The sequence below is a fragment of the Chanos chanos genome, chromosome 6 (genome assembly GCF_902362185.1).
Source record: "Chanos chanos chromosome 6, fChaCha1.1, whole genome shotgun sequence".
Lineage (NCBI taxonomy): Eukaryota > Metazoa > Chordata > Actinopteri > Gonorynchiformes > Chanidae > Chanos > Chanos chanos.
In genome coordinates this window covers 28,634,566-28,657,736 of record NC_044500.1, presented here as the reverse complement: position 1 = coordinate 28,657,736, position 23,171 = coordinate 28,634,566, and the positions used below count along the sequence as shown (strand labels likewise).

General features: G+C 43.7%; 1 protein-coding gene across 1 annotated transcript; it reads left to right on the top strand.

Moving 5' to 3' along the window:
* Positions 1 to 1,028: 1,028 nt before the first annotated feature.
* On the top strand, positions 1,029 to 22,975 carry LOC115814293 (arf-GAP with GTPase, ANK repeat and PH domain-containing protein 1-like). The gene is made up of 19 exons (XM_030777079.1): positions 1,029 to 1,194; positions 11,563 to 11,621; positions 11,798 to 11,885; positions 12,058 to 12,143; positions 12,486 to 12,627; positions 12,765 to 12,899; positions 13,241 to 13,362; positions 14,398 to 14,559; positions 14,797 to 14,880; positions 18,173 to 18,277; positions 18,583 to 18,742; positions 18,928 to 19,050; positions 19,291 to 19,425; positions 20,342 to 20,493; positions 21,500 to 21,590; positions 21,694 to 21,916; positions 22,027 to 22,321; positions 22,727 to 22,857; positions 22,900 to 22,975. The coding sequence occupies exons 1-19, from the start codon at positions 1,029 to 1,031 to the stop codon at positions 22,973 to 22,975; spliced, it is 2,535 nt and encodes an 844-aa protein (XP_030632939.1).
* Positions 22,976 to 23,171: the final 196 nt, after the last annotated feature.

The window sequence follows — 23,171 nt, the reverse complement described above, 5'->3', positions numbered from 1 at the left end:
GACGCGGAAAATGATTGGCTGTCTTGTGCAGAGTTTTTCTCTCACGGAAGTAGTATTCAGATATTTTATTGGACCGTACCGTTAACGCATTTACAATATACCAATAAAATGTAAGTTCGCTTCACAAGCGAGTGTTAAAGTAACTGCAATAATATTTCCTGAAACAAGGAGTTACTAGCGCCAGGTTAAGGACAGAATGATCAGCGCAACTTCTATTATCATGGATGATGTGTGTGTGTGTGTGTGTGTGTGTGTAATATCTATCTAGATCTATCTATGATCTATGTATATGTGTGTGTGTGTGTATATATATATATATATATATATATTAACCAAGCCATATACTATACTATATTATGGTACAGGTGAATAGTGATACTATTGTTTTCGTTTTTCTTTCTTTCTTTCTTTCTTTCTTTCTTTCTTTCTTTCTTTCTTTCTCTCTCTCTTTCTTTCTTTCTTTCTTCTTCTAATAACAATATTAACATGCTAATGTTATTTTTGCTATCAAATTTTGTGTTATATTGCCTATGTTAGGACCTTTGTGATTTCCCAAAAAGTTCAAATTCAACTGTCTGTCAGTATTTATTTATTTGTCTGTTTATTTGTTTATTTATTAAAGCTAACCATTTGTTCAACATTGAATCAGAACTGCATCTCCCAAATATATACAGGCATGTCAGTGTTTGGTCGATGATGTACATCTTCATGAGCAGTGCGACTGGCTCACTTAATTCGAAAAAATGTACCACTCGTAATTCCGCGGAACCACCTGTTCTGGGTCATTACTTGTTACTGAGAGAAAGGAATACATCAGCATTCTGTACGTAGCCCACAGTCAGGAAGTGAATATTCTCTGATCCCTACGGTCTAGTATATCAACTATTTTGCTAGTTGTGTGTAACTTTTAAGACTTTATCCTGTAATGATTTTTCGGTGCAGATCTATTGGTAAACTACCGAGGATTGAGCGAGTTTGACGAGAACAAATGGATAACGAGACTTGAGCGGCTGAAAACAGGTGTCATTATGAATAATAACAGCGCCCGGCTCGCGCATTCCAGCGCTATACGAGCGGAGGTGAAACGGCATCAGACCCTGAAGAACAACTTGGCCAAACTCTTCAAGCTGTTGGACCGAGTTGAGGATCAGCAACTTCGGTCGGGCTTGAAAGTTTATTTTCACAGCATTCAAGGTAACAAGTTCTAGAAGACAAATAGTAAATTTTTTTTCGCTTTGCATTTTTCTTTATCAGAGCAAGTGAAACAATTGCCATATCTTTGAAAAGGTGGTATAATAAATTAACATATAAACTGTGACTTCGCAAACTTCCAGCTTCCTAACTCACAGGGGACACTCATCTGACATGTAATTCATCCTTTTGGTACCAAGTTGCGTTGTGCGAAGTTTCTTGCATTTTTTCCTCATGTTTAATCTCTTGGTATTTAATATGGGCTAATTTAAGGACTCCAGTCACGTTAGAAATTGAAACAGTGGGGCTGTTATTGGTACTTAATGTCTAACCATTAGATCTAGAACAGGATGGATAGTTCTGGATGTGCCATGAGACTTGAAAGTTGATTTGGTTTCATCAGTACAGAGAACCCTTAGGTCATATGTCTGACATTGCTTTACCCCAGTGGAAGTGTAAAGGGCAGTTAAAAAAAAGGTTGAAATTCGGGGTCAAGTTACTTGCACCCACTCTAGAGACAGAACTGTTCTAGCTATATCAAAACAATTGTAATTCTAAGAAATGCACTGACTATACCATTGAGTACGGGATATATTGGCATAGAAACCATCATAGCTACGTACTTTTTCAGTGAGTGAGATGAGGTGGCTCTTCCTGTGAAACTTTCTCTGAACAAGAGAGGAAGGAAGTTTTAACGGACTGACTTTGAAAAAAACTTTATGTTGTAATGTGTCACAAAATCAAGTAATAATGTCTTCTGGAGTGGTAACGCTGGAAGCTGCACTTGGCAGCATAAACACACACACACTTACACACACACACACACACACACACACACAAACACACAGATATACAGATATAGTGACTGTCAAGTCTTGTCAAAAGCCCTCTTTGCAATTGCGCTGTTTTGCCAGATTTAATCGGTTTGGGTCCATTATACAGATAGTTGTATAGCAGACAGTCAGACCCAGAGCTGCACAACTACATTCCACACATGCTAGTAATAGACTGTTTCTTTTTCAAATGTGATTGAAAGGAAAACCAAAGAAGAACAGGTTTACCAAGAGCATGGTATCATTCATCTCACTGCCAAGTCATGAAATCTGAGTATATCTGAGCATGACAAATTATTAGAATCTAAGCAAATTTATAAAAGGGAAATTACAATGTTATTTAGACAAAAAAGCACATGTTTTGTGTGCATGTGTGTTTGTGTTTGTGTATGTATGTGTTTGTGTGTGCAGACGTGCCGCAATCTTTTACTTTCGCAATATTATGACAGTTTATTTCTCAAGGCCATTGCATGTGTCAGACAATTTAAAAACTGCCTCTAAAATAACATGCCTTAAGTAACCCTTGGCTATGAAGCCCGCTTTATGAGTACAAAGCATGTGTCAGTCATACAGTTTTTGTATGATTAAGTTAAATAATTGGAAATCATTGATTTATTAAACTCACACAACCTGAGGTTACAAATCCTGTGAGCCTTAACTATGTTGCCATGGCAGCAGCCAATTTCCTCTGTGTGCCATTTTTCAGAAGCCTTCAAACCCACTTCCTCCCTTAAGAAGACAGATTCTTGCAGATATGGGGCATCAACAAGGAAATGGCAATTTAGCTTAAAATTAGTAGCTCTGCAGCAAATTGGACAGTGCTAAATTAGCTGTTAGGGTCGTTATATTGTCTTAGTGTTAATGTAACACTGGAAAATTTTCTGTGTATATTCTTAACTGACCATTTCACATATCACATTGCATTCACATACAACACTACATGGCAGGCAATGAGAAGTATTTATTTTACATGGTTATGGCCCTTTTCCTAACTGGGTGCATTTGCTTGTTCTGTGTTCTTTTATATGGGAAGATACCAAGTGAGGGTGTGGCTGAATGTGTAGAGCATGTTAGTTTGGGACTCTGTGTGTGTATCTGCCCGTGGCGTATCTAGTGTCTGTGTTATATCTGGTAGTGTCAGTGGACACTGTGATTCATCTTTGCAAGCTGTTGGTGTCCTTCATGCACAGAGACAATTAACCAAGACACAGTGCGCAAGTGGTTCTCTCTCTCTCTCTCTCTCTCTCTCTCTCTCTCTCTCTCTCTCTCTCTCCCTCTCCCTCTTTCTTTCACACACACACACACACACACACACACATTATAGTATCTCACAAATGTTCTGCTACTATAGGTAACGCTGGCATGTTGGCAAGTGTGTTAATGTCATGCATGATTCTCTGCGATCACTAGCCGGGTGTGTTTCTTGCAGTGGGGGCGCAAATGAACAAGTAAGATGAAAGCGGGTCAGCTGAAACACGTGAGTGCACCAGCACTCACCCACACACACACACACACACACACACACACACACACACATTCAGAATTTCTGTAATACCAATATTGTGTGGCTGTGAGAATTCAAACACCTTGGCAACAGGCAGACCCCGCTGGTGAGGGGGAGGTAGAGGAGGGTGAGGGGGGTAGGGAAGTGGTACATAGATGGAGACTGTCAGAGCTGTAGCCAAAAACAGGAATAACACTGAAAAAGCTGAATCTTTCCATCTTAGTCTCTCTCTGTTGCTCTCTTCTGTCTCTATCTCTCTCTGTCTCTCTCACCTTTCTATTTGTGCCCGCCTCTTATTTCTTGATGTCCCCCTCTTTGTTGACTTGGTTCATTCTAACTCTTTCAGTTTGTTTGCTTCGCCACTTGATTCCACTTATTTGTTTGTGCATCTATCATCGATCTCTCTTTCCCTCCCTTTTCCTCTGCCCTCTTTCATTCAGTCCAGTGACGTGTGTGGGCTCATACAGTGTGTGCTTCTCTTGGTGGATCACTGCATACAATTTTACTCTGAGCAGGGGAGGGGGAGAGACAGACAGAGGAAGATAGAGAGAGAGAGAGAAATTGGGAGAGAGAGAAACAGAGAGCCATGGGATGATGGAAAGGAAAGAGAGAAAGAGGAGGAGAGAGCAGGAACTGCCCAGTGATTGTCTCACAAAAGAAAAAAATAGAGCAGTGGAGAGTAAAGGAGAGAAAAAGAGTGACAGCGGAAGTGAGAAGAAGCAAAGGGAAGGTCTTATCCATTTGTTTTTCAGAGATCAAGTGGTGATAAATTAGAGCAGACCTCTCTCTTTTCCCTCTGATGTCCTTCTCAACCTCTGTATTTCTCTCTGATGTCCCCCCATCCTGTCTCCCTACCAGTGTGTGTGTGTGTGTGTGTGTGTGTGTGTGGTGACTGGTCCTGGGCTTGTGGGGGGCTGGAAGGCAGGGTGGCTTCAAGGGGGAGGAGAGAGAGGAGGGACTCAGGAGCGCTCAGCGCAGTCTCTCTCTCTCTCTCTCTCTCTCTTTCTCTCTCTCTCTCTCTCTCGCTCGCTTTCTCTCTCTCTCTCGTTCTCTCTCTCTCTCTCTCGTTCTGTCACACTCTCTCTCTCTCTCTCTCTCTATCTCTCTCTCTCTCTCACACACACTCTCCCCTGGCTCAGCCACATTTTATTGACTTGCTAATTGCCTGAGACACACGGAGGAGCAGAAAGGATGCGGTGAAAGAGAAAGAGATGGTTTTCTACATGAGAGAGAAATGATTCCGTGCCTCTCCTGTATGACGTCTTTCTCCGTGTCTCAACCTAGGGGAATAATAACAGCTGTTATCTCATTGATCAGTACCGCGTACATCCGCGAGCTGTGATTACTGCATGTTGGATTCTTTTGCCTGTGTGCTGTATGAGGGAAACGCTTCCCAGCACACACTGCGCGACACGTGAACTATTTCCTTAATGAATACCCTTTTTTTCTCTCTCCATCACATTCAAACCGTCACTTGGCGTTGGACTGGCACCTGATCATCTTTGGTTGCCCTCGACAGAAGCTTACTCCTGACTACAACAATTCATTCTCTCATTCACACTTTCATATGATGTGGACTACAATGCGACAGGGTGTATAATTGCTTGGAAAAAAAGATAGATCTGCTTTATTTTTCATAGGACGACAAGTGATCATACAACGAAAAATGGCTTGGGAAGAAGAATTGCCTAAATAAAGACACAGGTGAAACAGAACCACAAGGCTGCTACAATTTTGAGAGTACAGGTCTCTCTCTCTCTCTCTTTTTCTCTTATCGGGATCGTGGAGGGACTGCATGGCTGTGTAATTGTGGAGGAATTAGCCCAGCTTGTTCTCTGTTCATTGCATAATGCTTAAGTCTAGACTGTAACCCTTGCCTGCTGATCTCAGACAGAGGAGAGCACAAGGATGGAGGGCACGGATACCAACCATATGTGGAGCGAAAGAGGGAAAGAGGGAAACAACAGGGTGTGAATGTGGAGAGAAAAACTGTGACAGCTTGGTTTGCTAACAGACCAACGAAGAGGTGGAAGGAAGAATGGAATAAAAGATAAGAAAATAATGGAACTTCAGCACGAACGATTTCTCAGCAGAACAGTGTAACCCGTTGTTTGGCATGTTTGGAATGAATTCTTTTCTTGCCTTTCATATCACTGTCCTATTTGAATGAGCAAATTTTCCTATCAAAATCTGTTTTTAAATAATTGCGATTGCTTATTGCTTATTATATGCTTCCCTTTAATGCAAAGTATGAATAGTCTTCACCAGTTCTTTGTCATTCATTCTTTGTGTTTTTTTTGTTTACCTTAAACGTTACCGAGCCCCTTCCAATATTTTTCTCACCCACTCTTGACGGCTCTTGATGGTGGCTCACTGTGCTTTTGATTGACTCTCTCTACACTCGGAATCGTTGTGATTGTCTAATCGACTGTACTGGCTTGATAGCTCTGGTGTGGTGTGCAGGTCTGGCTGCTGCCTCTCTCTGCTGAGGTCCTGGCGCTCCATGACGCTGAGCGTCTCGCTGCACTGTCTGGCCATCTCTGCCTGAAGGGCTCTCACGCCACTTGCTGCCCACATGAGCCACTCGGGGACCCTGCAGCGACGCACCACCTACCTCATCTCCCTCACCCTGGTCAAGGTCGAGGCTGTGGGGAGTGAGAGTGATGGAGCCCCGTTGGCAAAGGCCTTGTCTCCAACTTCAGCCCCAGCCGCAGCCCCACCCCCAGCCACCCTTCTGGAGTTGGATCAAGGGACTGAGGTTCGAGAAGAAGAAGGAGAGGTGGAGGACAAGATCAGCCCACCTGCGGAAGATGACAGAAAGAAATCTCCCTGTGCTGAGAAAGAGGAGCAAAAGGTAGAGGTAAAGGGGTTGTGGTCAGGCAGTGAAAGGAGAAGACCAGAGAGCAGTGATGGGAGACCACCTCGTGCCCCTGCACCAACACCAACACCAAAACCCAAAGAGAAGAGCCTGCCACCAGCTTTGAGTAAAGACAAAGGGAGCGTGTACCTTACAGGAGCAAGGGAGCAGGGATACCCAGGAGTTTCCCATGATGGTGGAGAATGGAGAGAGCAGCCTCCCAAGACCGACATCTACAAGGATGTGACATCATCTTCGTCATCTCAGAGGAGCTCATACACCGCAGAGTCCAATGGGACTCCGGCCCGCTCGAACCTGCCAGCTCACTTCAGCCAGCGGCCCGAAGCCCTGCTGAGATCGCATGCCGGTGCGACTGTCAGCCGCCGTGAGCTCAAAGAGACCAATAAGAGCATATCCTCCTCCGCCAAGAGCCTGGACCGCAAGGCCCGAGAGCGGTCCCCGCCTACCACCATCACCATGACCATGGCTCCCTATCGAGCCTCTTGGTCAGAGAGTGAGGGGAGGGGCGTTTATCAGAGACTCAGCGTGGAGCCTGCTTTGGCGGCTGGCGAGGGGTACTCAGGACCAGGGCTGATAATGCGGGAGAGCCCTCGAGCGGAAAGATTGAAAATGGGATCCACCTCGCTCCCAGCTCCTGCCACGCAGCCACCCCCAAAACCTCAGAGAAAAGGGAAGAGCCGAACCCTGGACAACAGCGACCTGCACCTGCTCTCGGAAGACCTGAGGAGGGGCAAGGAAGCCCAGGCAGGATTAGGGCCAGGACAACGTGGCTCCACCCACACCTCCGGCAGAGACCGGAAGATGCTGAAGTTCATCAGTGGAATCTTCACCAAGAGCACTCAAACCTCTGTAGCCGTCCCACCACCTCCAGCCACTCCTGGTCCACCAACTCCTCTCTACAGCACCCTGCAGAGAGGCTCCAGCGAAGAGGAAGGTAAGAACTAACTGAGAAAGAAGCTTCATTCTCAAATAATGATCTAAAATCCCCAAGGCTCGCCCTCTTCAGCATATATCTTAAACAATCTAAGAACGCCGGGGGACACTGTTTTCCAACCAAATCTCTCACCCAGAGTGAGTATTAGCCTTATTGCCTGTTTGAAACAACCCCCCAACACACTGCCTCCCAATCATCAAACTCTTATATTTCAGGATCACCACAGCCTTCTGTGAAGGCTTACTTTGAGTGAAGTCGTGATAGTCAAATAACTGTGGTTTTTCTTATTGCCTCCCAGCCGGAGGGTTGTCCATTATGCCTGGAGAGCTGAGATTGCTCTGTGGTAAATGTGGTACTATTAGTGATGTTCCTGATACTTCTAGGATATGAGAGATCAGTCATTGCTCTCTGAACTGGTTTCAAATTCATGCGTCACCATATGAGATAATGAACATATTTGTTGAAGAATACAGAAGTTTCAATTGCTGTTCATTTTATATTGGTCTTCTTTCAGGGGTTAATCCCCCTGGTAGCAGCATCGCACCGTCGATCCATCAGTCTGTATAGAGAACATCTTGGTTCTTACTTAGTATTGATTAATTGTCTAAACATGTTGAGAGGATTAGCAAAATGATAAGAGCAAAGGTGTTTTTCTTTTTCTGAGGACATTCTCCGTAAATCAGTGTATCAATAGATCAATCAAACAAGGGGCTATAGAGCAGCCCCGGCAGCACCCTTAATAACCCTCAACAGAAGCCTCACTGTTTCCAGAGACAGGAAGTAGTAAGGCTGAATTTCACTGCAGCAAATGAGGGAGGAAACACAACCAAATAAGGGAAAGGAGACACGAATCCTTGAATGTGTGTGTGCCTGTGTGTGCAAGCGCATGCGTGTGTGTGTTTCTGTGTGTGTGTGTGTTTGCGTGTGTAAGTGTATGACTGTGTGTGCCTGTTTTTGTGTATTAGTGACATTTAGCAGTTTTAGCAGTAGTAATGCGGATAAGACTTTTTTGTCCTTGTTTTTGAACACTGTATGTGATGTAGTTGTATTTCAGTGTGTGTGTGTGTGTGTGTGTGTATGTGTGTATTTGTATATTTGCACCGCTGTTTCTATGACCACATTTACTGTGCAGAAGCCAGGCAGTTTCTGGAGGAAGGGTTGCCATAGCAACAGAGAGCAGTCAGAGATGCTAGTTGGATGGTTGGTGCTGTAGCAGTAGAGAACGAGGGGAGGAGGGGAGAGAGAGAGAGAGAGAGAGAGAGAAAGAGAGAAAGAGAGATGGACAGAGAAGAGGTGGTTTCAGCAAGAAGATGACGGGTGTAGTCTTTTTAAACAAGGTGCAAGAATTATATGAAATGATTCAAAAGTGGCAATGCTCAACCTAGCCTTTACCTTTAAAGGGACAAGAATCATCGATACTCAACCTGTCTCTCCCCCTCCTTCGCTCTCTCTTGCTCTCTCTCTCTCTCTCTCTCTCTCTCCCTCTCTCTCTCTCTGTGGTGGATGTACAAAGAGTGTACTTGTGTATGTTTGTACTGACATGGATTTCAGAGTGTGCTTACATTGCTAATTTATAGATTTTTAACATGGATGAATTACACTGTTTCACCATTAGAGAAACATTCTTTCCCTTTTTCTACCTCTCTATTGGTGTGCATGCTCGTGTGTGTGTGTGTGTGTGCGCGCATGTGTGTGTGTGTGTATGTGCGTGTGTGTGTGTAGTCCAGAGCAGAAATATCGGTTCCAGTGCATAGCTTATTTTCTCCTTCCATCACCCTCCCTCACTCTTGTATTGTCATCTCTTTTCTTTTTAATAAGTTGGTTTAAGTGGCTGATGACTCATGCATGCGAAGTCTGGCCTTGAGGTCGCCTCTTCACAATATATGAATAATTATCAGTAAGCCTGGCACACATACACTCAACTTTTCATACGATCCACTGAGGAGAGAGATAGAGAGACAGAGACATACAGAGAGCGCAAGATATGGGGGAGAGAGAGGGAGAAAAATGAGAGCTGTGAGATGCCAAGAAAGGGTAATGTTGGAGGGGGGTAGGTGATATAACACATAAATCAAAGGGAAATGCGGGATTAGGTGGGCAGAGGAATGCTTTTCTACTACCTTGGTACACCCATACACTCACAGTCAATTGGCAGGGCTATGGGGGCTTAATGTAGATAGTCAAAGATAGATTGGACAAAAGAGAGAGAGAAATCAACAGATAAGAAGGGAAATGAACAACGCAGTCAAATCATGAATAAGTCTCTCAGATAAACCCAGAGTGCACACTGGTATCCCTTCCTAGGGAGAGAGAAAGAGAGAGAGAGAGAAAGAGTGAATGATAGAGGACGAGTGGCCGGACAGGGATGAATGGAGGGGACAAGATCAGCATTACAATGACAGACACATCATTTACCGCTTTGGCACACAGACACTGAACCTCTCACATAGCCCAGAGTGAAAGAGAAGAGGAGAGAGGGATGGAGGAAAGGGTAAGAAAACAAGAGAGGGCAACCCAATGACAGAGCAAGAGAGAAGGAAAAAGGCTGGAAAAGGGCTGGATAATGACAGATATGACAGAGGGGGGTCTGGGAGATAGTTAATGAAAACTGTTCTCTTTGTGAGTTTGCATAAAGAGCCAAATAGGATTGCTAATTATCAATTTTTCTTTCCTCCAGTATGACTGAGATCATAGCCATTGTGTGGTGAGTCATTCCACAGCGTAAAATCTCCAATCACAAACTGTCATTCTGAAATATAAGATTCCATTAAAGGTAGAGAATAGACAGATGAATTTAACAGATACAAGTTGTTAATAGTGCCATTCAACCAACGCTGCTGCCACAGACTGTCCTCTGCAACACCCACTCACCAGCACAAAACTGCCATCATTTGATGTGTGACGCCCATGCCCACGGTAGAGGAATTACCATTTTCTTACCTGTAAAAACGCTGAGCTCAAGCCCAAAGCTGCAGTTATTATTTCTGTGTATTGTCTTTGTTGGTTTTCTAGAGCCCATCACTTGCAGTTCTTGTTCCCCAAATGAATGTGCTATAGAATAACTATCACAGTTTAACAAAATATGGTAACAACCCTTAGGAAGCTGTGAGCGACCTTTCAGAGGTTTCAGACCAATATAACTCGAACAGATGATGGACATGGGCACATGACAAATGTTCTGCCACATATTTCATAAAGAGTTAATTAGGTTTGGTAAGGCCTTACTGATGAAGCCTCATCAGTTTGTTCCTGCTATCAGGTGCCGGTGTGTACCCTGGTTTGTTCTTCACCTGTAGGAACAGGGTGAAAAATGAAACCAGCCTTTAACCTCATGAATGGCTTTTGTCATACAGAGGAGGCATACACTCAAAACCACACACAGGTTCTCTCTCACCCTGTTACATACAAACATAAACACAGACTTGTCCAAGTGCAAGTAAGCACAGACATAAACACAAACATAAACACAGACTTGTCCAAGTACGAGTAAGCTCAGACATAAACACAAACATAAACATAGACTTGTCCAAGTACAGCACAAACAAGTCCATGTCCGGCACCAGGCAGTTAATGAACTAGAATCTCACTCACACTGCCCCGCGGAGCCCGCTGCAATTAATTTGCACTCCTCTATCCCTGACTCTCCTTCATTCTCTCATTCCATCCCTCTGTCTACCCTTCCCCCATGCAGCTCAGCGCCATCTGGATGTGTGACTGGGCACGTATGGGGGCAGTGCCAGCCCCAAGTGGCATCCCTTACCCACCAAAAACGTGCCATCAGATGCAACAGAGAGCTCAATGACTTTGAGACTGTTTCTCTGTGCTAATCTGAGGTCAAACGACTATTTGACGTCCGGCTGATTATTATGCATTTATTTTGTGAGGTTCACCTTGTCATGACATGGGACTGTTTCAGCTGCTAACCTAGACCTGGGATCATATCAGTAACTGAGAATGGACTGGAAATGTCTGTAGACAAAACAGACAAAGTAGCACACTTGTCTTGTTCAGACTGTCCTCTCTACATCTTAGCTGCACATTTGAGATTAATAATTTTATCAACAAATAGAAACAGAAGGCTTACAGTGTGCGTTCGAACGTGAGATTGATGATTATGCCAGTCAGTTTTCAGCTTTCATGCTGAAATCATGTGAGGCTCTCAATAAGATTGTCCTTTCTCTTTCTCACTCCTTCTTCTTTTTCTTTTTCTGCTTGTCCGTAGCTGCGTGTGCCAGCAGTCAAGAATGGATGTTAAGCCGTGCCATTCAAGAGCTCCGTCTGGTGAGATTTGGCTTTATGTCGGTGTTTGCTAAAGGTTGGCTATTGACGTGGCGTGTTTGTAGAAAAAATACTTTATGTACTGACTAATAACAGTGTGTGAGCTTTCTCCTTCCACAGGAGGAACACACTCCAAACATGAGAGTATTATTTATTATTATAGTCATTTCTTCGTACAGGGCATTTTGGGCAGTCCACGCAGTGGGAAGTCAGCCCTCATACACCGCTACATGACCGGCAGCTACCTGCCTTTAGAAAACCCTGATGGTAGGTTCAGCCATATTTCACAGATAATCACGTATTGATTAAGTGAAGTACAGGCATAGTATGTGATGTTTGACATTCTTTTGCAAATATACTCAGCCTTTGTAAATGTGACACGCTAATGTACCTGTCCTTCAAGCAGTTAACGTTTGATCTTTGCACTTTGTTCTTTTAGAGGGCAGGTTTAAGAAGGAGGTGCTGGTTGATGGACAGAGTCATCTGTTACTCATTAGGGAGGAGCCTGGCCTTCCTGATGCGCAGGTGTGTGTTTGTGCGTGCGTGTGTGTGTGTGTGTGTGTATGTGTGTGCGCGGGCACTTGTGCGTGTGCGTGTGCATGTGTTGATGGGTGGGTTTGGATGATGTGATTGACCATTTCATTTTTGTTAGTATGTTGTTATCAAAAAGTATATTTTCTGATTTCAACAAGCAGGGTTTCAGGATCTCAGGGTTTCAACAAACATTACAGGGCGCTTTAAATTTGAACTTTAAATTCATCTGTTCCCTTTTTCTCTCTCCTTCTTTCCCTTTTTTGAAACTTGTTCCATCTTTCCATTTCACCATTTGATTTCTGGCTTGTCATACCCTTGTCTTGTCCTGCTCAGTTTTGTAGCTGGGTGGATGGAGTGATCCTGGTCTTCAGTTTGGAGAATGAAAGCAGTTTCCAGGAAGTGTACAACCTCTACAGCCAGCTTAGTGTCCATAGGAACATTACAGAGATCCCCTTCATTGTGGTTGGGACTCAGGGTAAGAAAGACAGAAACAACGTTTGATTTTGATTTTGTTAAAATTAGATTCATCCTTTCACCTCTGCTATGAGGGCTTAATGCCAGGTAATTTCCTTAAAGTTGTTTTTTTTTTTTTGTCTTTTTTTTTTTGTTCAGACAAGATCACCAGTGTTAACCCACGGGTGATTGATGATGGCAGAGCCCGACAGCTGTGCTCAGATGTGCACCGCTGTGCCTACTACGAGACCTGTGCCACCTATGGGCTCAACGTGAACCGTGTTTTCACAGAGGGTGAGCCATGCCCAAAATCACCCATGGCCCATTGCATTGTGTGCAAACTGTAAATACGCAGAGGCATCATCTAATGTATAATGGACAAACAGACAACAAATTGACAGACATGTCACTACGCTCACTCACACACACACACACACACACACACAGTCATACACACATACATGCACACACACAAGTGCACACACACATACCCTAAGGCTTTTGATGATCCGTCAATCCTATTAAGAAAATTCAGTTCAGTCAAAATTTGTGACTCAGGCTCTCAAAAGAGAAATGTTTTAAATAGCAAGGATTAAGTGGAAGAAGAAGATAAAATTGCACTCTTTTCTCCACAGCGGCTCAGAAAATCGTTGCTGTGAAGAGACAGGCAGCTCTGTTTGCCTCCTGTAAATCTCTGCCCAACTCACCCAGTCACTCAGGTGGATCGACCCCAGTGTCTGGAGCTTTTCCTGGGCAGGTGAGTCACATTAACTACCTTGTTTTCCCCTCAGTCCCTCCAAATTCTCATTCCCTGTTAGGATGTGGTAGTAATAGAGTAGGGAAAGGCACTGACATACACAGGAGATGCGTGAGGGTGCCACCTACCTGGGTTTTGCTGTCTCTTTAAGAAGGGACAGGATGAGCTCTTGCGAGAGCTCGAGAGCTCTTTAACTGGTTTGCTGCGAACTTATATGGGCACCATACTGGTCCACTGCGCATTCCTACTCTTTTAGTTATTCCCCTCTGTGGGGGCGATTTTGGTTTTGTTGAAGTATTTGTGGGATTTTGGTGGGTTGCCATCACCACAACTGAACTGCTAAGGAGCAGCTTGGGCTTGCCGAGCAACGAATGAACACCACAGAACCTTGGAACCGCTTTGTTGAGACACCATTCACATTCCCCAGGTTTGGCTGTGTTGTCTTCCAAGCATCTCCTTAGTTAAATACACACACACACATAGACAGGTATATTTACATGTTGTACGCAACACGTAGGGTGGTATTAGGTTAAGGGACCGGTCTTATCTAGATTCGTTCTTGTATTTCCCTAGAGTGCAAACGTTGATTTGTTTGCATAGGTGCTAGTTGAGTGCCTAGCATTCTCTCTCCTAACATTCCCAAAGCCACATGTGAGCCCAGCTCTGATTCACTGAATCAAAGGTTTGATGAAGTTTTTTTTTTTTTTTTTTTTTTCGCTGGTAGGTTTGCATTGGTTTTCAGGGCAAGGGGTTGTGTAAGAACAGCCTTTGAGTCACTGGGCCAAGATTTACAGATGAACACAATCAAATGATTAAACTGTTATTCAATTACCTAACCCTGAGTGCCTTAATCAAGTTAAAGATGTGTGTAATCCAATGATCTCAATGCAGCGATCACATACCACCTCACAAACCTGTAACTAATCGATCAGTGATCCCAAAAGTGCATTTTACCATTGAGTAAGGCCTTTCTCTCTCTTCTTCTTCTTCTTTTCTCTCTCTCTCTCTCTCTCTCTCTCTCGCTCTCTCTCTCAGACCAGTAATGGTGGACAGAGCAGTGATTACTCATCCTCTCTGCCTTCCACTCCAGTGATAAGTCACAAGGAGATTGGGGTGATTCCTGGTGGTGAGAAATTGGGCAGTGCTACCCCTGGATCCCTGCGTAGCAGCCCCCGTCGGCGGGCCCCTCGATTTACGGTTGGTTCCTCTCTTCTACCCTGCACTCTAAAACCTCACAACTATACCAAAAATATAGTGTTTTTATAGCCCATATTTGCCTTGTATGAACTCCAACCATTCTCTATCAGTCCATCCCCACACCTTTTTTTTATCAGGTCAGAGTTCGATGTTCCTCAGATGAGAATCCTTTCAACTAAGCATCTCTTTTCTCTCATCCTTTCATTTGCTGTTCCTCCCTCCCTCTCTCTGCTACAGGGGCGTAGAGGAAGTGATTCGGAGAGAAGGAGTGTAGACAGTAAAGGAGATGTGGGCAGCGGCCGGGCCATCCCCATCAAACAGGTTAGTCTGCGATTGAAACCGCAGCAAGAATGGAAGAGCTCCTTAACACTCACACAAGATCACTTCAATCAGGTTATGAAACAAGAGACCTGAATATGCTCTAACATTGTAATTTTACATCTTTTCAAAGCCCACAGTTCGGATAGTGGCTGTAGAGACAAAGGGGCACACTCAGCGGGGTCATGTGTATTGTTGTCAGACATTAGAGGCTGATTGTGTTGATCATCGGCATAAAAGAAGTGAGCAGTGGGTACAGTTGTGTATTCAGCTGACTCAAAGAGTGCTTATTAAACGTTGCATCTATTTGAGATGATTGTAAAAGCACAATGTGTAAAGTACCACACAGATGTCTCTCATGCATTAATTAAACAAATAAATTTCCAGAATAACGGAAATTCATGACAACAATTATCCCATAATTTGCCAGATGAATTATTGAAGGGGTTCTGTGGTGCTGCGGTGCACGTGTCACCAGAAAAGCATTCTAAGAAATTCCAAAAGAGATTTTGTTCTTTTTATTGATTCTGTTTTCCCGCTGGGCTGTTCTTTTAAAAAAAAAGCTAAGGAAGCAAAAGTGTTCTTGGTATTCTGTCTCTTGGTGGTAGTACTCAGTGCATCTCAGTGGTGCTCTGGATCTTGTCAGGGTGCTAGAAGTGAGGATTTGTGGGGCTGTCTATTAGACTGGTGGCAGGTGGCTCTGGAAAGTGGCAGTCCTGTCTCTGACCCTGCCAAAGAAAGAGAGAGAGAGAGAGAGAGAGAGAGAAAGAGAGAAAAACATAGAAAGAGAAGCCCTCGGAAGTTTTTTCTTCAGCCAAGCTTCACCCTTCTGCCAAGCTGGCTCATCTCTTATGCTGAAGTGGCACAGGCAAATACGAGCCACAGCAGCCCCTCCAAATTGCAACTAGGTGTTGCCAGTTTTCCAAAATTACAACTGGTTCCTGTGCTCCCTTCCCTCCACCCACAAACTCTGACAAACATCAGGGGACCACAGAATACACAGGTGCAAGAGACCTTTAGGGTTCGATCGTTGCTGTACTATTTAGGAGAAGTTCTGAAGGGAGAGGAGCCAATCAGTAACCTGGATGTTAGTAGCCTTTGCTCGGAGCATCCACAGCAGGGGAGCATGGCCAGTGACAAGAATGATGTGCTGGCCGAGGAGGGAGGGGATAGCCCACTTGATGACCGTTGCATCCTTCTCCACCATTGCATACTTCTGTTCAGGGGTAGGATTACCTTTTAATTGATAAAAAGGACAAAGTGTTCCTCACCTTCAAATACCTGAGACTGAATCAGCTGGCGCGGCTGAAGCGATGGTTTGGAGGATAAGGAACTTCTTAAAGTCCAAGGTGTGGGGCACTGACTCAGAGCAGAGGACCATCTTCAGGCCATAGAATTTGACATGTGTGTCCAAGGCACTGTTGAGGCTGTGCTTTTTTTTTAGTGATGTCTGAGTTGTGCCAGAAGTATCCTGCCAACTCAAGGAAAGAGTATACTTGGGTTTTCAGTGCAAGGAATGTGCCGTTCCTTGATTACTTTTACTCTCTGGTCCAGGGGTTTCAAGAGGCCCTATCCATCAGCATAACCCATTACACTGGGGCTTTTCCACGGACTGTGTGGTTCTTCAATGATGCCCATCTGCTTCATCCATTCAGTCTCCTCGGCCACAGCCTTCCTCTTGGCCACGCAATGTGGAGGGGTTGCACAGTCACATGCAGAACCAGAGAATGCTGGTGTTGGTGGCCCAAGGTTTCTTTCCAGTATTTGATCAGGTCAAGGTTATCAGTTTGTACTGGTTCTCTACAGTCATGCTGTCAGACCTTATAGGTGAATTTGCCAATTCACTCAAAGATAGTGTAGGGATGCTGTCACTTGGACTGAATTGTTTTCATTGTTGGAAATAGGATAAAAAGTCTATCACCTACCAGGAACTATTTTTGTTGGACAGATCAATTTTAAGCGAGTTGCTAAGCCTTCTAAGCTGCTGCCATATGTTCTTGTACCATGGGCAAGAAACAGCTGATCCCGTCTCTCATTGTGGTCACATGCTTGACCAGACTGTCAAGGGGGGGTTTGCTGATTTACCCAGAAATGGACTCCGGGGCAGTTTCCAACAGTCCTTGTGTCCTGTGCCTGCATAACAGCTCAAAGAAGAAGAACTCAGTAGAGGCTTGAGGAAGCTGTAGGATGGGGAACAGAACATTTGGCAACATCTAGGCCCAGTCCTGTCTGTCTTCCTCGACCACCCTCTGGTTCATTCGTTTCATCACTTGTATGAATTGTTCCAAAAGCTTTTTGTTTGTGGATGATAGACTGTGTGGAGGTGTCCCCCCCAGAAGACCTGGGACACATCTGCCATTATGCCAGCAACAAAAGGATCTCCAGGACAGGTCTCGCATGGCTCACCAGTTGCAGTAGCTCCTGAATAACCACATCCTGAGCCTTTGATGTTGTCTGTAAAGATATGGCCTGTAGAGATATACCTGGTGGCATATTCCACAATTACCAAAAAGTAGCAGTGGCTCTAGCAGACTGAAAGAGAAGGACTCCCCCCAAATATTAAAGTAGATATTGGGCAGGGGTGGATTCCCTCAAAGTTCCACCCCCAGCCGCTGCATGTTTCTTTAGGCATGTTTGGGATGGTCAACCTCATATTGTTCCCTGGAGAAAAGATTGCCGGCATGAATCAGGGGAAAGAGTGGAGAAGGGGTTAATTTCATTGGCTCACCAATTTTTGCTCCTCAGCCAATGTGCAAGAGGTCTGCATGCTGTCTGGTGCGTCCAGGGCTGTCTCCTCCTTGGGGACTTCTAAGGAGGAGTCTACTTGTGGTGTTCCAAGGCCTCTGAGAAGAGTACAAAATGTCTTTAGTTAGATTTCTGTTAGGGTCACATGCAAATTCTGTAAAGAGCAATGAAAAATTTGTAATATAGCACCACTCATAAATACCTCCAGTGAGGGTTTGTGGTTTAAACTGTAGTTAGGAAAAAGGAAAATAAGTGTGTTATGAAGAAGATGTTTTTGAACAAAAAACCTTTTTTGTCAGTAGGCTTGTATGAAAAAACAATTTTTGTCAGTAGGCTTGTATGAAAGTATATGAAAGCAAGCTTATCTATCTATCTATCTATCTATCTATCTATCTATCTATCTATCTATCTATCTATCTATCTATCTATCTATCTATCTATCTATCTATCTATCTATCTATCTATCTATCTATCTATCTATCTATTGTTTGCTTATTTACAACCATTTTGACTGACAATTCAGTTTTTGTCCTGTCCCATTTGTCCACAGAGTATCTTGTTGAAACGTAGTGGGAATTCCCTGAACAAGGAATGGAAGAAGAAATATGTAACTCTGTCGAGCAATGGCGTGCTCTCTTACCACCCCAGTGTTAATGTGAGTCAGACTGGCTTGTTTTTACAAACAAATAGCCCTCCTTTTATTACTTTGCTAGAAACATGATCTGAAATGAACTCGTGAAATCTTGCTGGGAAACATCAGCAAATGGATTCCATAAATCTTTACAATGGATAGAGGTTATTTATTGTGTTTACAGCTCTTATCTCTTTCTTAGACTGGTAGACTGGTGACTGGTGTCACATTGGGTGCTGTAACCACCTAAAGCTTTAGAATCTAGAATCTTCAAATCTATTATGTTAAGAAGCTCAATATCCAACTTGCTGTAACCTTCATTCTGCCAGGACTACATGCAGAACACTCATGGGAAAGAGATGGATCTACTGCGCGTCACAGTGAAAGTTCCAGGGAAGCGGCCTCCTAGGGCGGTCCCATCTTGTGGACCTCCACCAGGACTCAATGGCCTGGTCAAAGATGTCCCTGGCCCCGAGGGAGCCAGTGCAGGTCAGAGAACTGTAGCCTGGTCCATTCCAATCTAAATATCAAAACTGTTAAAAGTCCAAGGGGTCATGCTAAGGAATGCTATAAAGGCTGTAATAAAACAAACAATTGTTGGTGGTTTGACATAGGTTAGAAATTTGTATTAATGTTAAAATCTCTTATTTGTTTCGATTGCCCTGCAAATACAGCTCCCACATTCCCAAGCAACCTTCTCCCTGTAGAGGAGGGCCCTGTGTTGTTATTGGCCCCTGGTGTGAATAGAGGCGTCCAGCGAAACCCCTCCACACTGTCCAGTAAATCCCAAAGTATCGGTGAGTCAGACCCCTGTTTGTGCGTTGTATGTAGGGTTTGCTTTGTTTGTAACTAATATGACATAAACATTTAATTGTTGCTTTATTTTTTGTGGTATCTTGACTTTTGTGGTGGTGATATCCTGTCCTTAGCACCAATGTTTTTAGCAATATTTTTCATAAAGTGAAGTGATATTGTTTCTTGCAGAATAGTTTAATTGTAAATATGTGTACTCCTGTTTATGTGTGTCATCATGACAGATTCCGCAATTGAGGGGGTTTCCAGCCCTCCCATATTAAAGGAGCCAAGTACATCTCCAATGATTGACAGAAAGAAGCATCGAAGGAAGAAGAGTATGAATCAGAGAGGAGACACCGTGATTGGACAAGCTGATGGTGGGGACATGCATTCATTTTCTACGGCTGGGAATTACAGACATAGAAAATAGAATTCTGAAAATTTGTAAATGTAACTCAGAGTGCAAACACAGCACTTCAGTGGTAGTGGCCAACAATATAATTAAAATGAATCACTGTCAGAGCAAACAATCAAAAACCCAGAACTGTGCTGTTACTGCTGCCTATTTTCTGTCTTATTTCTTGCTTATATCTCTTTTCCTTATGCCCTTCTGACCTCTTTTTCTTTGCCTACCTGGGACGCTTGCTAATCTGTTTTTCTGCAGCCAAGCGCAAAATGTGGAAACTAAAAAGCTTTGGTAGCTTAAGAAACATAAACAAGACAGGTAGAGTGACCAGAGAATGTTTTCATCTCTTTGTGTGCGTTTGTGTGTGTGTGTGTGTGTGTGTGTGTGTGTGTGTGTGTGTGTGCATGTGTGCGTGTGTGCGTGTGTGTATGCACACATGTATCTGCATGCGACTCCATCTGTTCCACTGTTGTTGCGTTTTTCTATACTAGTACAGACATAAACATCTCTATCTAAAGACTGATGTTCATCTGTCTATGTCAACAGAATTTTTCAGCATTTTATACATTTTAACTTTATATGATCTACCATACTAAACTTGATAGAGTGTTTACATGATAATGTCGTCTGACAGAGATTATGTACAACCCCTTAGCAATCAGGATTTTGTTGTGTCAATAGTACTCATTAGTGAACCCCACAGAGAAAATACCATGTTAACTAGACACACCCGCCGAGGTAAAAAAAAGGAGGGGAAAAAAGAATTTGTATGCAATAAATATCATTTCAATTCTCTCTATATACTGCATTCATGTTGTAAACTTTTCCATCCAAAAATGTTCCATCTTTTGTAATTTTTCTCCCTTGTTTGTCATGTCTGACCAAAGATGAGGACAACTTTGACTTTTTGGTGGTGTCCAGTACGGGACAGACTTGGCATTTTGAGGCTCAGAGTCTGGAGGAGAGGGACGCCTGGGTACAGGCCATCGAAAGCCAGATCCTAGCCAGTCTGCAGTCCTGTGAAAGCAGCAGGAACAAGGCAAGAGCCCCGTTTACCCTTATAAATATTCAATTCTACCTGATATTCAGCTGTTTGGAGGTCATATGGCCTCTGAGAATGAGATTTTCGTGCCCTTTGCAGTGAGTTTCATAAAAAGGAGGTCATTTGGGAAGTATATTCAGAACCGCTGATGCAAGACTACATCCAAGGACAGAAGTGTGTGTTTTGTCCAAAGTTTTCAAGTTCTCTGCTTTGACAGAGCTCATTCTGTAACATTTTTAAATTGTTTGTCATTTACGGTGATGGTTTATTGACGGAGAGAGTCCCATCTTAATGCCAGGCAGAGTGAGAGACTGAGATCAGAAGTTTTCTGTACCACATGTTTTCTGAAAAAAAAAAGATTTTGATATGCAAATAGGTTTATTAACTGTGCATAAATATGAATACATTTAAATCCAAATATCTCTGAATATGTAGGATTAAGCTATCTCTTTTTTTTTTTTTTTTTTAATTAGCTCTGTATGAAGTTGCTGTTTTTGGAGCAGTATGCAGTGTGAAATCATGCTTGCTTCATCTCGAAAGCTAAAAAATAGTTTTTAACAAACAAATATCAGCGTAGATCAAGAATCACAGTTATTACAAATTGTTTGTACAAAGTTCTGCACCGTATAGTAAGTGGAAAACATTAGCATTAGTGAGCTTTGTGTGATGACACATTAAGTTCATGAAATTTTAGAAAAAGCAAATATATCAAATATTGATCAAAAACATTTTTTGTCACATATTGGCCTAGATTAATTGTGGAAATAAACTGTAAGGGTCACAATATATGCAAAAAATCAGAAAACTTATGGCTGAGCCATTGAGATTTTTTACCTGTGATACTTGGCCTTAAAAGACATTATGTAATCCAAGAATAGATTCCTGACTGTTTTTTTTTCTTTTTTCCTCTCTCTTTCTCTTTCCCTAAATTTCTCTCTCTCTCTCTTTCTCTCTCTCTTTCTCTCTCTCTTTCTCTCTCTCTCTCACTCTTTCTGCTCTACAGGCACGGAGGAATAGTCAAAGTGAGGCAGTGGCTATTCAGGCCATTCGTAATGCTAAAGGCAACAACTACTGTGTAGACTGTGAGGCTCCCAGTGAGTAATTCTTACCAGAGAACTGTGTCACACTGACTAATGAAGACCTCTTAATGACACCAGGGGACTGATCTCAAAGGTTTGTGCTATTTTCCATCAACAGACCCAACCTGGGCCAGTCTGAACCTGGGAGCACTGATTTGCATTGAGTGTTCAGGGATCCACCGGAACCTTGGTACGCACCTGTCCCGTGTCCGCTCCCTGGACTTGGATGACTGGCCACGAGAACTCACTCTGGTGCTCATTGCCATTGGGAACCATATGGCCAACAGTATCTGGGAGAGCAGGACACAGGGACGTCAAAAACCCACCCCGGATGCCACAAGGTGAAAGATGGACAGAGAGAAAATGTGAAGTGAATGACACGGTCTATGTGTCAGAATGGATGGACTGTTGGCTTGTTGCTGGTTTTTACTGTTTTTTTTCTGATTTCCAGAGAGGAACGAGAGTCATGGATCCGGGCGAAATATGAGCAGAAGTTGTTTGTAGCACCCCTGCCTGCCTCCAGCGGGGGATTGGAGGGTTCCATGTCTGCCCGCCTCATCAAAGCTGTGACAGACAGGGACCTTCCTAGACTCCTCCTCCTATTGGCCCATAGCACCAAGGAGGAAATCAATGCTCCCCTGCCCAGCGCCATGTACCAGAGCAATGGCACCGCCCAGCAGCCACGATCCGCCCTGCACGCCGCCTGCCAACTGGGAGACGTTGTCATGACACAGCTACTTGTCTGGGTACAAGCCATTTTCTTCCTCACACTCCTACTCACTCCTCATCCATCACCTTAACTTTTATAACCAACTCATCCACACATGCTCTAACAACACTTTTTGACATCTTAAAGTTATATGGAGGGGTAGCATTTCTCCATCCCATCTTAATAGACCTTTTGACCCAAACAGCTTTGTTTATGCTATATAACAAATAAAATGAAAGAGTTGAATGAACAAAGGGCTCGATGACTGATTGATAAACAAAGGATTCTAAAGGATTCTGGGCTTGAGTGCAGTGGACAGAGAAAGAGTTCCTTAGGATCACAACTACTGACAATATGTTAGGAAAACTCCACAAAATCTGAAAGGATCTTTCTTTCCATCCATCTCTTATTTTTTTTTTCTCCCCCTGTTGTTTTTTGGCAGTACGGCAGTGACGTTGGCAGCAGGGACCCTCTGGGTCAGACGGCTCTTACTCTGGCACGGCGTGCTGGCAGTCAGGAGTGTGCGGACATCCTCTTACAGCACGGCTGTCCGAACGAGACCAGCCCCACAGCGTCCAGTCCTACGGCTACCATTTCCACCACACCCTCTATCAGCACCACGCCCAGCTTATCCCGCAAGAGCAGCTCCACCAGTCTCAGTCGTGCCGGCTCCAGAAGACCTGTGTCATAACCAGCCCCTGTGATAAAACACAGAGGATGTGTGTGCGTATGTATGTGTGTGTGTGTGTGTGTATGTGTGTGTGTGTGTGTGTGTGTGTGTGTGTGTGTTCATGTTATGAGTGCGGATACCATTTTGAAGGAGAGCAGTACTGGAAGGATAGGAGTACACAGTGTCAAACTGATCACACTCACCAACGGTGTCTTCT